Source organism: Pelophylax lessonae (genome assembly GCF_965119305.1).
Source record: "Pelophylax lessonae genome assembly, chromosome: 2".
Taxonomy (NCBI): Eukaryota; Metazoa; Chordata; class Amphibia; order Anura; family Ranidae; genus Pelophylax; species Pelophylax lessonae.
In genome coordinates, this window is record NC_138769.1 from 212,597,083 (window position 1) to 212,612,354 (window position 15,272).

Consider the following 15,272-nt stretch of genomic DNA (forward strand, 5'->3'; position numbering starts at 1 on the left):
TGCACGACAATGCCAAGCCTCCTGTGGTGAGAGTAGGCAGCCAGTTCCTGGAGGATTAAAGGAATTGATACTATTGAATGGTCCCCGTGCTCGCCTGACCTAAATCCAAAAGAACACCTCTGGAACATTATGCTTTGGTCCATCCGATGCATTTCAGTCTGTTCAAGAACTCAGTGATGCCCTGGTCCAGATCTGGGAGGAAATACCCCAGGACACCATCCATCGTCTCATTAGGAGCATGCTCCAACGTTGTCAGGCATGTATACAAGCACATGAGAGCCATACAAACTAATCAGTACCATTTTGAGTTGCTGCAATGAAATTTCAGCAAAATGTACTTGCCTGCTGCATCATTTTTTTCACTTTGATTTCCGGGGGGGCCTTTGAAATCAGCCCTCTGTAGGTTGATAATTTTAGTTTCCATCAAACAATGTGGCATCCATTCCTTTCTAACACATTACCCAGTCCATATCAATTTTTTTAAACAGTGTATAATGAAGTTTATATTATCATTATCACAGCAATCTTTGAATTTTTCAGTCTCCCCTAGTTACCTAGTTTTATTACCTGTTGAGCCTGCCAGTAGATCGACTTCCTCTTATAGGGGGATCACCACTGTCATGAAATCACACTGGAGTGTTGTCTCTCTGGACAGGGTAGGCTAATGTAGATTTAAATGGATTTTAAATTAGAGACAAATTAAAGCCCAACTCCAACTAACATTGTATAAGCAGTTACACCTTTTCTTTATTTCTTCTTTGGTAAAAAGATAACTACCATATGAATAAATCTGACCACTGTTAACATCCCTATCAGTGCTGCGTAGTGTTTGATTAGTATGGTTGTGTTTTATTTACTGGTTTTTATTTCGTTATTGGTTGAGCCAGATGGACTTTGGTGTCTTTTTTCAACCTGATTAACTATGTAACTATGTAAGTGTTATTTGGTTTATGCCAACCACTATAAATGAAACCTTTACTGGGCAGTTTGGAGTGTTACAGGAAATGGGAAAATAACACATCTACTGATAGGATCAACAAGTAATACAATGATGTTACAAGGTGGGACTAAAAAAATAAAAAACTGTATGTAAATGCTATAGACAGACAGAATAACGTATATCATTGCATATAGTCCTAATTTAACAAATAATGTTATATGTATGCTGCAACTCTGTGCATTTGTATATATATATATCTATCTATATATATATCTATATATATATATATAGATATATATATATATATATCTATATATATATATATATATATATATATATATAGATATATATATATATATACACAAATGCACAGAGTTGCAGCATACATATAACATTAATTGTTAAATATATATATATATAGATATAGATATTTACTGTATACATCTTTCAATACTTTAAATAAATAATTTTAGCATATCTTGGAATAAAATCAAGAGGAGTAGCAGATCATCAGAAATGGCTCTGGAGTGTGAATATTGCCCACTTTTTATTTTCAGACTGGCTGACAATATTGAATGTGTTGCTTATATTTAATTCACTTAATAATTTCAACAAACAATAAAAATATATTTTACATATTGTGGGTATTGTCTGTCCATCTTTACAATTTCCCAATCCAGTTGTCTTTGTTTGTAATTAGTCTCTAAGAATTGCATTCCTCGCAGTGACAAGAGAGAATATAACGATATGTGGCTGTAAGACGAAGGCCTCCAGAACAGCGTAGGCGGATGGCTTTTAACTTGGAAGTCTGAGGTCTGCAGCAATGGCACGTGGAGCGAAAGGGCTGCTTTAAAACAGTGCTGAAGGAGACAAGAGGGTCAGAACGAGAAGTTTGACTGCAGCGTCCTTCACAACGAGCAAGCAACACCATCTGCAGGAAAAAAAAGAAACAGATATAATGTTTAAACATCTAAACAGATTAGAGGAACTGAAAGGACAATTGTACTTTGATTCAAAGGCTATCTACAAACCTCAGGTGCATAGGTTACTCTGCTGCACTGCCCTGGCCATTTGCTTTTTTGAAGAGGGGGCTGTAAACCCTTACCCAGTGAATTGCCTGGCCTTAGGTAATACACAGAGATTAAACAAATCCTTCTACATAAGTTGTGCCTGTTTTATCTGCAGTCTTCTCTTCTCTACATCCGTTCAAAGTCCAGATTTTATCAAGCTTGCCTGGTTTGACAGAAAAAAGGGGCAGAGTGCTAAAATTACACTCTGCAGAGCTCAGTGAGGAGAGCTCTGAGAGCTGATTGGAGGGAAGGGACACACCCCCTTCACACAGCACTCAGGAAGAGAGCTAAGGCTGTCAATCTTCTGGAGCTGGAGCCCCCTGTAACTTTTTTTCATTTGTCAAATTGATTCATGCTGATAGTAGAGGAACAAAGCAGCAGACAGAAATTACATTTGGTGCTCTTAATTGGGACAAATACACACTATAGAGGGATATGCTTTGTTCATATTTCATGTCTGAGGTTTACAACCACTTTAACCACTTCGACACTAGAGCAATTTTTTCATTTTTTGCACACATAAAAAATCAGCATTTTCGGGAATAAACATTACTTAAACACCCAGAACATTGTATGTTTTCTGAAAGCAGAGGCTCTGTAGAATAAAAACATAGTAGTTGCAGTTTTTTATGTCACGCAATATTAGTCCAACTGTTTATAAAAAGCATATTTTCAGGAAAAAATATAATAAAATTAATTTTAGTGCAAACACTCACAGTATACAGTAATACCCACTTTTTTGATAAAATATCAAAAAAAAGGTTGCATCGAGTAAATAGGTACCAAAAATGTCAAGTCTTAAAATAGTGGGCTCTCGTCATATCACAAAAAACTATAATACTCAAACATTTCCATAGGTAACACTTTAAAAGCCTTTATAGCTCATCAGTTTAGAGCTAACTGTGAGCTGTGGTGGTAGAAGGACTGCACTCACTCCAAGCTCACAGCGATGCCTCACATGTGTGGTATACTCTTGGTTTTTATACATGTGTACACTCTATGCTGCATTTACATTTGCGGGTGTGTGCAGGGCAACGGGGTTTTACAATTTTTATTTATTTTTTTTATATACATTTTCACAATTTTTAAAACTTTTTTTTACATTTAGCTATCACAATTAACAATTTCCCAGGTGATAGCATTGATCAGGTGACAGGTACTCTTTATGGAGATATTAGGGGTCTATTAGATTCCCTGGTGTCTCTCCTGCCCTCCTGCAACTAACCAAGCACAGACCATGCTTGGTTGGATACTCTTCTTGGGCTGTATCAGCTGAGAAATAGCAGCTCAAAAACAAATAAAAGCTGCAGTAGTAGCCATTAGCTTGTGTTTAACCTACTACGTATATAGTTACATAGTTAGTCAGGTTGAAAAAAGACACAAGTCCATCCAGTTCAACCAAAAAAAAAAAAAAAAAACAGTATTGAAAACCCAACCATACAATACTGTGCAATCCTATACCTGCTGTTGATCCAGAGGAAGGCGAAAATAAACCCCAGCAAAGCATGATCCAATTTGCTACAGCAGGGGAAAAAAATTCCTCCATGATCCCCCAAGAGGCAATTGGATATTCCCTGGATCAACTTTACCAAAAAAAAATGTTAGTACCTATTTATATTATGTACACCTAGGAAAGAATCCAGTCCTTTTTTAAAGCAATCTAGTGAGCTAGCCAGAACCACCTCTGGAGGGAGTCTATTCCACATTTTCACAGCTCTTACAGTGAAGAAACCTTTCCATATTTAGAGACGAAATCTGTTTTCCTCTAGACGTAAAGAGTTCCCCGCTTGTCCTCTGTGGTGACTTTAAAGTGAACAACTCAACACCAAGTTCACTATATGGACCCCTTATGTATTTATACATGTTGATCATATCCCCCCTCAATCTCCTCTTCTCAAGAGAGAATAAATTCAGTTACTCAAATTTTTTCTCATAGCTGAGCTCCTCAATGCCTCTTATCAGTTTCGTTGCCCTTCTCTGCACTTTCTCCAGTTCCCCGACATCCTTCTTAAGAACTGGTGCCCAAAACTGAACTGCATATTCCAGATGAGGTCTTACTAATGATTTGTACAGGGACAAAATTATATCTCTCTCTCTGGAGTCCATGCCTCTGTTAATACAAAAAAGGACTTTGCTTGCTTTGGAAAACAGCAGCTTGGCATTGCATGCTATTATTAAGCGTATGATCTACCAGAACACCCAGATCCTTCTCCGCTATGGGTTCCCTCAGTTCTCCTCCACCTAGTATGTATGATGCATGCATATTCTTAGCCCCCAAGTGCATAACTTTACATTTATCAACATTAAACCTCATTTGCCACATAGTTTCCCAATGAAAAAAAAAAAAAGTGCATTGAGGTCAGCTTGTAAGTTGGAGACATCCTGTAAAGAAGTTATTCCACTGCAAAGCTTGGTATCATCTGCAAAGACTGAAATGCTACTTTTAATCCCAGACCCTATATAATTTATAAAGATATTAAAAAGTAAGGGTCCCAACACTAAACCTTGGGGTACACCACCGATAACTTTAGACCATTCAGAGTAAGAATCATTAACCACTACTCTCTGAATTCTTACATATATAGTTACATAGTTAGTGAGGTTGAAAAAAGACATCAGTCCATCCAGTTCAACCCATGATGTGTGTGTGTGTTTGCTTTTAACCGTACATTGTATACCCCTGTATGTTGTGGTCTCTAAGGTGCCCATCTAATAGTTTTTTGAAACTATCAATGCTCCCTGCTGATACGACTGCTTGTGGAAGAGAATTCCACATCCTTACCGCTCTTACAGTGAAGAACCCCTTACGCATTTTAAGGTTAAACCGCCTTTCCTCTAGTTTTAGTGAGTGGCCACGCGTCTTATTGTATTCCCTTACTCTGAATAGTTTGTTCCTTATGCTAGGGTCGCCAGTACAGTATTTGTACATTGATATCATATCCCCCCTCAATCGTCTCTTCTCCAGAGAGAATAGGTTCAGTGCTTGTAGTCTTTCCTCATAGCTGATGTCCCCTAATTATTTTTGTTGCCCTTCTCTGGACTCTTTCCAATACCAGCACATCCTTCCTGAGGACCGGTGCCCAGAACTGGACAGCATACTCCAGATGTGGCCGGACTAGAGTCTTGTAGAGAGGGAGAATAATCTCTTTATTTCTGGAGTGAATCCCCTTTTTTATACATCCCAGTATTCTGTTGGCTTTGCTTGCAGCGGCTTGGCATTGCATGCCACTGCCAAGCCTGTTGTCTACCAGTACCCCCAAGTCTTTTTCCATCCTAGACTCACCCAGAGGTTCCCCCCTAGTGAGTAGCTTGCTTTCTGGTTTCTGGCCCCCAAGTGCATTACTGTACATTTTTCAACATTAAACCTCATCTGCCATGTAGTTGCCCACCCCGTTATTTTGTTCAGGTCCGCTTGTAAGGTTTCCACATCCCGCATGGAAGATATTGGCAAGCTTAGTTTAGTATCATCCGCAAATACTGAGATTGTACTAGATACCCCCTCCTCTAGATCATTTATGAATAAATTAAACAGGATTGGTCCCAGGACAGAACCCTGGGGGACCCCACTTTCCACACCCGCCCAAGGCTCGAGGTACAGGTAGTATTTCGGAAAATACTACCTTGGAGGTCCTACTCCTCAACTTAGCGCCTAAGTCCCTGAAATTGTTTAGGACTCTCCATCTTCCTCTACCTATGTCATTGGTACCCACGTGTACCATGACAGCTGGGTCTTCCCCAGCCCCACCCAATAATCTGTCCACCTGATCCGCGATGTGCCAAACCCGAGCGCCCGGCAAACAACAGACTGTTCGGCACACACGGTCTTTGTCACAGATTACACTGTCTGTCCTTCTAATAATTGATTCCCCTACCACCAGCACCTGTCTTTCCTTTCCCTTTCTCCCGGCCTCACTGGAGGAGTTCTTCCCCTGGCAGCTAGGGGCGTCGCTCTGCTCCAGCAATGCTGGTCCCTGACTGGTTTCCCCAACATCACACAACGGGGCGTATCTATTGGGGTGCTCCAGCCCAGGATCAGCCTCCTTGCCTTGTCCCCTTCTACCCCTCCTAACTGTCACCCCTCTACTCTGCTCTGATGCCTGCACCTCCGATACTCCGCCCACCTCTGTGCAGACCCCTGCCTGCACCTGACTGGTACGATCCTGGCTCTCCTCCAGTATGGACATTCGTCTGTCCTTCTAATAATTGAGTCCCCTACCACCAGCACCTGTCTTTCCTTTCCCTTTCTCCCGGCCTCACTGGAGGAGTTCTTCCCCTGGCAGCTAGGGGCGTCGCTCTGCTCCAGCAATGCTGGTCCCTGACTGGTTTCCCCAACATCACACAATGGGGCGTATCTATTGGGGTGCTCCAGCCCAGGATCAGCCTCCTTGCCTTGTCCCCTTCTACCCCTCCTAACTGTCACCCCTCTACTCTGCTCTGATGCCTGCACCTCCGATACTCCGCCCACCTCTGTGCAGACCCCTGCCTGCACCTGACTGGTACGATCCTGGCTCTCCTCCAGTATGGACATTCGTCTCAGTGTTGCCAGCTGCTTCCCTAGATTCAGGACCTGAGCTTCCAGGGAAGCACCTTGCTTACATTTTGCGCATTTGTATTCGCCCTTGATCACATGTCCGAGGAACGCATACATATTACAAGATGTACACCGAGTCGCATCTCCACACCCGCCGGGCATTGTACCTACTAATCTAATCTAATGGGGATTCAGTAATTTAAGTCTATCCTATGTGGCTATTTCCTGGCTTCCTAACTCTACCTTCTCACCCTCTGGTACTCCGCTCCCCTCACTTGACACTCAGTTGCACAACACTCACAATCTCACAACCCGGTCAGTCGCACAACACTCCCAGTTGCACCACCCGGTCAGTCGCACAACACTCACAGTCGCACACACTCACAGTTGCATCACACTCACAGTCTCACAGCCCGGTTCAGTCGCACCACACTCACAGTCGCACAGCCCGGTCAGTCGCACAACACTCTCAGTTGCCCAACACTCAGTCGCACAGCTCGGTCATTTGCACAGCCCGGTCAGTCGCACAACACTCTCAGTTGCCCAACACTCATTCGCACAGCCCAGTCAGTCGCACAACACTCACAGTCACACAACACTCACAGACACACAGCCCGGTCAGTCACTCAACACTCACAGACACACAGCCCGGTCAGTCGCACAGGTAGTAATAGGTACTCACAGGCCCTCAGGTAGTAATAGGTACTCCCAGACACTCAGGTAGTAATAGGTACTCCCAGACACTCAGGTAGTAATAGGTACTCACAGACACTCAGGTAGTAATAGCTACTCACAGACACTCAGGTAGTAATAGGTACTCCCAGACACTCAGGTAGTAATAGGTACTCCCAGACATGCAGGTAGTAATAGGTACTCCCAGACACTCAGGTAGTAATAGGTACTCACAGACACTCAGGTAGTAATAGGTACTCCCAACACTCAGGTAGTAATAGGTACTCCCAGACACTCAGGTAGTAATAGGTACTCCCAGATACTCAGGTAGTACTAGGTACTCACAGACACTCAGGTAGTACTAGGTACTCACAGACACTCAGGTAGTAATAGGTACTCACAGATACTCGGGTAGTAATAGGTACTCACAGATACTCAGGTAGTAATAGTTTCTCCCAACACTCAGGTAGTAATAGGTACTCCCAACACTCAGGTAGTAATAGGTACTCACAGACACTCAGGTAGTAATAGGTACTCACAGACACTCAGGTAGTAATAGGTACTCCCAACACTCAGGTAGTAATAGGTACTCCCAAAACTCAGGTAGTAATAGGTACTCCCAGACACTCAGGTAGTAATAGGTACTCACAGACACTCAGGTAGTAATAGGTACTCCCAACACTCAGGTAGTAATAGGTACTCCCAACACTCAGGTAGTAATAGGTACTCACAGACACTCAGGTAGTAATAGGTACACACAGACACTCAGGTAGTAATAGCTACTCACAAATACTCAGGTACTATGTAAAAGCAGAATTTGACCAGCGCTATGGAGTGTGCGGTGAGGCGTGAAGGACTCACAGGTGTAAGCAGCCAACAACCAAACCCCAAAAGGGGTTAAGATATATGTGAAGTGCAGAGGAAGGTTGTAAACGGCGCTACCTTGTGCAAATAAATAATTAAATAGTAATAAAGTGCAATCTCTTATAATCAATGATAAATGAGAGGGTGTGTCCCAAAAAACCCTAAGGGTTAAAAAATTATTATATATACTGTGTATCAAGTGGGTACAAATAAAAAGGTAAATTCTCCAGGTGTGTGATAGATAAACCCAGAAAGTGCTGAAGTGCAATAAATAAATAAATAACATAGACAGTGTTTTTTTTATTAAGGTGTACAAGTAATTAAATCAATCCACTGTGGAAATAGAATAATCAAAAATTGGTGGTGACTATTCCTGACACTGTTACTGACAAAGGTGCAACATGCCAGTAAAAACCATAAAAGTGAAATAGAGTGAGATCAGGGAATAATCCCGTGTGAATAAATCAAGATGAAATAAAGTAAAATGAGCAATCAGCTGCAATCACCTGTGTAACCACTAGGTGTCGTGCTGTATATACAACCTGCCCTAAACGGAAATTAGGCAAGATGAATCTTCAAAGGTCCCCCTCCACAATCAGCCAAGCACCGATTGACGAGTGTCCATATGGGGAGAAAGAAAGGGGGAGCCTTGTGAAGTATCAATCATAAACTGAATACAAAAGAACGTAGCATCCACTCACTATGAGAAGCCGTGGTAGCTGCCTCGCATCAGTTGCAATCGCCGGGAAGCTTCCGCGTTCCACGGCGGTGGAGTCTCAAACCGGAAGTGACGCTGTGACGCAATGGACCCGCCCTACGCGTTTCGTCATCGACGTCTGCTGGAGCGGCGTCACCATGGCGCACTCCCGGTCTTCTTATAGCCAGCCCTTGTCATGGCAACAGATTGACTGCCGTCAGCCATCTTGGTGCTCCGTGTTCGTTGCCGAATGGAGGCCATCTTGCTACTCCCTGTATTACTATAGGTGAGTATAGAGGGCGGCTTATTTACATCATTTACGAAGCAGCTATTCACGGGGCTACTACGAGGGCCACAGCATAAAAAAATGTGTTTAAAAATTGCAAAAGAAAAAAGTATTTTCAATCTGGGGTACAACCTTTAATAGACAAAAAATTAAAATGAATGTAATAAAAATATTTGTGATAAAGATATTAATATTAATCTTGCTAAAACACTTAAAAAAGCTAGAGGCATCATCCCGGTATAACCCCGCAAAGTTACCCGACGTACGGGTATGTTAGTATGCGGTAAGTGGTTAAACTCTCCAATATCTTCCCGACTATAGAAGTTAAACTAACAGGTCTATAGTTACTTGGCAAAGACTTTGATCCCTTTTTAAATATAGGCACCACATTGGCCCTATGCCAATCAAGTGGTACTTTTCCAGTCCTTAACGAGTCCCTAAAAATTAGAAACAAAGGCTTCGAAATTACGGCACTCAATTCTTTTAGGATGCGTGGGTGGATGCCATCCTGTGTCCTGAACTGGTTGAAGGAAATCTCAACTCAAGAACAAATATATAACATTTTCCACCTTGCCAGTCCTTAGATTTGGTGGCTACATTTTTTTTTCCTTTATTTTACCTAGTGATTCTGTCTAAACATACTTCCTGTTTCAGGGTGACAACAATTATTTACTGCATGTAGGAGCAACATTGTCACTATTGGACAGAAAGTGTGTTAGGGACTACTAAGGAAAGCCTCCCTGTCTCCTCTTTTCTATTACTCTGTGTTCTGTAGTCCACAGAAGTGAACTGGGCAGGGCTGATAAAACTGCTTGCATTAATGCAGAGTGCACAGGACACGGGACAGCCTTGGATTTCGGTAAGGATCAACAGCACTCATCAAACAGTTACAACAAAAAGCTTTACATGGTATAATAAACAAGCAGACTAAAAAAAGAGCAATATCATTTTTAGGGTTTACATGCTCTTGAATGTCATCAGAAGTACAGGTGCCCTATAAACCACCAGTAAACATACCCTTCAAGTGTTGTTTTAAAAGCACTCACTGACCATTATGTAAGTTTCAGGAAAATAATTCAAGACGCAGGGGACATTTAACCATTTGCCATCCCAAACATTATATTTCTAAATTTTTTTAGCAGAGACCCTAGGGAATAAAATGGCGATTGTTGCCATTTTTTATGTCATGTGGTATTTGCACCCTTTTTTGGGGGGAAAAAACACTTTTATGAAGAAAAAAAACACTAAAGTTAGCCTGATTTTTTTGCATAATGTGAAAGATGATGTTGCATTGAGTAAATAGATACCTAACACGTCACACTCGTAGAATGGCGCCAAACTTTGGTATTTAAAATCTCCTTTGGCTACGCTTTAAAAAATGTTTACAGGTTACCAGTTTATAGTTACAGAAGAGGTATCCTGACAGAATTATTGCTCTCGCTTTAATGTTTGCGGAAATACCGCACATGTGTGGTTTGAACGCTGTTTAAATATGCTGCAAGCACGAGGAGATGGGGCGCTTTACTTTTTTTTTTTTTATATTGTTTATTTTATTTTTATTTTTTTATTTTTACACTTTTCCTTTAATTATTTTTTTTTGATAATTTTTATTCCTATTACAAGGAATGTAAACACCACTTGCAATAGGAATAGGGCATGACAGGTCCTCTTTACAAAGAGATCTGGGGTCTATAAGTCCCCACATCTCTCCTCTATGCTGAAAAGCCTGAGATTAAAAAAAAAAAACAATCTCAAGTTTTCAGGGGAAAAAAAAGAGCAGTGTTTACATCTGCAGTTGTCAGAAGTGATGTCATGATGTCGCTTCCAGCATCCGAAGGTCATAGAGATAGTCGGGGACTATTTGGTCCACGGCCAGCTCTATGGTAATCCACTGCCATAGTTGGTTTCATTCTCTGGGTCGCCAATCACACAGGTGAGCCGGAGCCACCTGTAAAAGCAATCAACAGTCTGAATCATTATGATGGCTTTTACATTGCAGGGAATCGCCTGCGGAAAAAAAATATCCCAATGATGCCTGAAGCTGCAGGTATTATTCAGATATCTCCACTTAAAGCCCAGAACGCCATATGATGGCCTCCTGGTGGAAAATAATAATAATGAAATCGTAGTTGATGCACCTGCAAGTGTAGTACATTTAGCGTATCTGTTGTTGGCAGACTTAATATACTGTTGAGGTTCAGTGCAGGGACCTGCAGTTAGGTCAGTGGCTGGTGAGGCACTGGCTAGTTTTAGAGCCAGATACAACCCCCACATTATTTAGCGAATAAACCCTACATCCCCATCTAGTGAATGAGGCCCCTTTCGCACTGGTGCGACTTGTCCTGTGACTTGGGGCACTCCATGATTTCCAATGAGTATCGTTCATATCTGTCGCAACTACTTCAAAGTAGTCCCTGCACTACTTTAGACTGATTTTAAGGCATTTTGAGGTCCATAGACATAAGCGTTGCTTCAAGTCCAGTTAAAATCACGGTAAAATTGTGGCAAAAAAATTGCGGTTAATGCGGTCGCATAAGTGTGAAAGGGACCTAAACCCTCACAGCGTAGCCGAGCGCTGTGAGAGGAAAAATTTCATCTTTATCCTCAGCAAATTGGCTTACACTTAAAAACCCGCGCATCAGGACACAGTCAGTCAATTAGATTCTCCCAGACAAATAGGCGTCTGGTGAAAGGAATTTATTGGACAGCAGATTATATTTTATTTTTGCATTCTGTAACAGCCCTGTAAATGCTGAAATTTCACTGGTTAAGTACAGGGCTGTTACAGAATGCAGAAATAAAAAATAAAAATTACACTCTATGTAGCTACCAACAGTCCTGATTTTTTTAAAACAAGTCCTTATGTTGGTTAAATTAGTAAACTATGAAAACCAATGAAAGTACCATATATAATCTATATAATAAAATAATAGAACCTGAACCATTCTCTGATTATATAGATTATATATAGCACCTTAATTAGTTCTCATAGTTCACTAATTTAACCAGCATAAGGACTTGTTTTAGCATATGTAAACGGCGTTCAAACAACACATGTAAGGTATCGCCGAAAATGTTAGATCGAGAGAAATAATTTTAACTCTAGACCTCCTCTGTAACTCTAAACATGTAACCTTTAAAAATGTTAAAGCGTCGCCTTTGGAGATTTTTAAGTACTGAAGTTTGACACCATTCCACAAGTCTGCGCCATTATAAAGTGGGACGTGTTAGGTATCCATATACTCGGTGTAACATCATCCTTCACATTATACAAAAAAAATCAGGCTAACTAGTGTTTTTTTTTTTTTTTATTAATAAAACCGTTTTTTTGCATTTGAAAAATTGCTGCACAAATACCGTGTGACATAAAATGTTGCAATGACCACAATTTTATTCCCTATGGTGTCTGTTAAAATATATATATATATATATATATATATATATATATATATATATATATATATATATAATGTTTGGGGGTTCTGACTCATTTTTTAGCAAAAAAAATATGATTTTTACATGTAGGAGAGAAGTGTCAGAATTGGCCTGGGAGCAAGTGGTTTAATTACCATAAGTAAGTAATATACAAATAAATATTATATATTTTTTTAAGGTAATTTACTATACTTTCAAAAACTGTACTTAAGCAGGTGGCTTAACGGGCAAATCACTGAAGTTTGAAGTTATAACTTCAACTCAGTAATTTCACAGTAAATATATAAATAATACATTATTATGCTATAACATTGAGCATAATAATATATTATTTTGCTTGATTAAAAAAGTACCTTTTCAGCAGCAGCAGATTCTCCCTCTAAACTGTGTGAAAAAAAAAAAAAACATGGAATTATAAGTAAACCTTATACCCATAAACCCATGTTTTTTCCTTGTAGTTAAGAGGGCTGGGCTGGAAGGGAGCATGTGTCTAAAAGGTACTTTTTTAATCAAGCAAAATAATATATTATTATGCTCAAAGTTATAGCATAATAATTTATTATTTATCTATTTACTGTGAAATTACTGAGTTGAAGTTATAACTTCAAACTTCAGTAATTTGCCCGTTAAGCCACCTGCTTAAGTACAGTTTTTGAAAGTATAGTAAATTACCTTAAAAACAATATGACACTGCAGTAAGAGGAGAGCCTCCACTGCATCATTTTTATTGGACAGCTAGGACCAATGGTGCTTTACTGGCACTGTGAGCTCTTCCTCTCAGTACTAGCTTTTATTTAAAATGACAATGCTGTATGTAGCTTCTGACAGGCTGCGCAAGGAGCCCCTTATCTCCGGAATCATAGGTGCTAGGAGCCCCAGTGGTGGCCAGTGGTAGGGTAAGACTTTAGGGACCTACTTCCCAAATGTGGGGTCTCTGTGACCCCAGGTAACCGAAGCTGTGCCTCCCCTGACTGCACGTACTTGGTTCAGTATAATATACCTTTGAACCTGCTGTTTTGTCTGAATATGTGGCAGCTTTGGTACCCTTTTGCAAAAATGTGTAGCAAAACTGCCACAGAAATTCATTAGATGTAACTGAAGGTATGATTTGCAGAGCTATTCTTTTTTTTTAATAGGGTGTGAGAAATTTATAGAAAAAAAAAAAATTGTAGTCCCTAGTCAGGCTTTACTAATAAATACACACAGACATAGCACAATGGCTAAATGGTTAGCACTTCCACCTGACAGCACTAGGGTTGTTGGTTCACATCCCAAACATGGCACTACCTGTCTGGAGTTTGCATGTTCTCCCTGTGCCTGCATGGGTATCCTCCAACACTCCAAAGACACACCGGCAGGTTAACTGACCCTAGCATGTGTATGTGTATTTATGAATGTGAGTTAGGGACCTTAGATTGTAAGCTCCTTGAGAGCAGGGACTCATGTGAATGTATAATACATATGTAAAGAGCTGCATAAATTAATAGCTCTAGGTAAGTACCTCTAATAAATATACAATATGTATATACTCTATATGTTTATTTATTTTAGGTTATTTGAGATTTTTTTCTTTAGATTATTTTAAGGTTACTGAAAGTGGTGCACATCACTTCTTTAGACTTGATTCACACTGATGCGTCATAGGACGCATCCTGTGAGACCCTAAGTCAAATGACATGTGAAATTCAATGTTTGCCTATGAGAGCGGTTTTAACTGATACTACACAAGTCTGTCTGACTTTAGAAAAAGTTCCTGCATTACTTTGGTCCGACTTTGATACAACTTCAATGCTACAGAGTGTAAAAAGTTGTATCAAAGTCGGACTCCAAAGTTGCACTGAATGTCACGTGACTGTGGAGTCGGACTAGTGTGAATCGAGCTTAAAGCCAAAGTTTACACAAATTAAAAAAAAATAAAACAAAATCAGCACAAGGGACATGACTCTACTAATCCAATGTGTCCCATGTGCTGGCTCCTGGATTCCTTGCAATCCTATTCCTCGAGCGCCCCTTCCTCCAACCACCACTGTTGTAATATAACGGCATGGCAGGGTTAGTAGAACAGAGAGAGCTGTGACAGGCGCTCATCAATAGTGCCCGACTATACCCACCCTTTCTGTACAACTCCGCTGTGACTTCAACTTCTGCGAATGAGATGTGATTTACAAATAGAGGACGGGAAAATTACTGCAAGATAGGGCTGAGAAATGTATAACTTAGGCCCCTTTCACACTTGTACGACCTGAAAGTCGCACGACTTTGACATGACTTTGCTGCAGGTCTTTGAGGCAAGTTGAAGCAATGCCTGTGTAATCTTGAGGTCTATGGACTCGGACTAAAGTAGTGCAGGGACTACTTTGAAGTCACTGTGACTTGAAGTGACACAGATATATATGGTACTCATTGGAAATCATGGGGTACGACTTGTCATGCAACTTTGCAGTCCCAAGTCATAGGACAAGTGGTCTAAGAAGCAAAGCAATTCTTACATAGATGGTAGGAGCATTCACAAAAACATGTCAAGGATTCAGATATAAACACATGGTAAGTACAGTAAGCCACCTGCCATCTCTAATTGGGTTTCAGTGTGGATCTTCATATAAACACAAAGCAAATGGAAATGCAGGCGGCTTTTATTGTAAAAACCTCTCTACTGGTAATAAAACTATTATTTTTTATTTTTTTTTTTTTTAAACAATCCATGTTAAAGTTAACCTTTGTAATCAATGTGTGCTCTATTTCTGTCAGGAGAAGATAATATTCCAGGAAACAATTTT

General features: G+C 40.4%; 1 protein-coding gene across 1 annotated transcript in view; it reads right to left on the reverse strand.

Annotated features, from left to right (window-relative positions):
• Nucleotides 1-1,486: 1,486 nt before the first annotated feature.
• NDP (norrin cystine knot growth factor NDP) overlaps nucleotides 1,487-15,272 on the reverse strand; it is a 51,093-nt gene continuing 37,307 nt past the window's right edge. Inside the window, exon 2 of the mRNA XM_082244408.1 lies at nucleotides 1,487-1,871. Coding sequence (XP_082100534.1) covers nucleotides 1,644-1,871 — 228 coding nt within the window. The 3' untranslated portion in view covers nucleotides 1,487-1,643. The remainder of the gene's footprint in view (nucleotides 1,872-15,272) is intronic.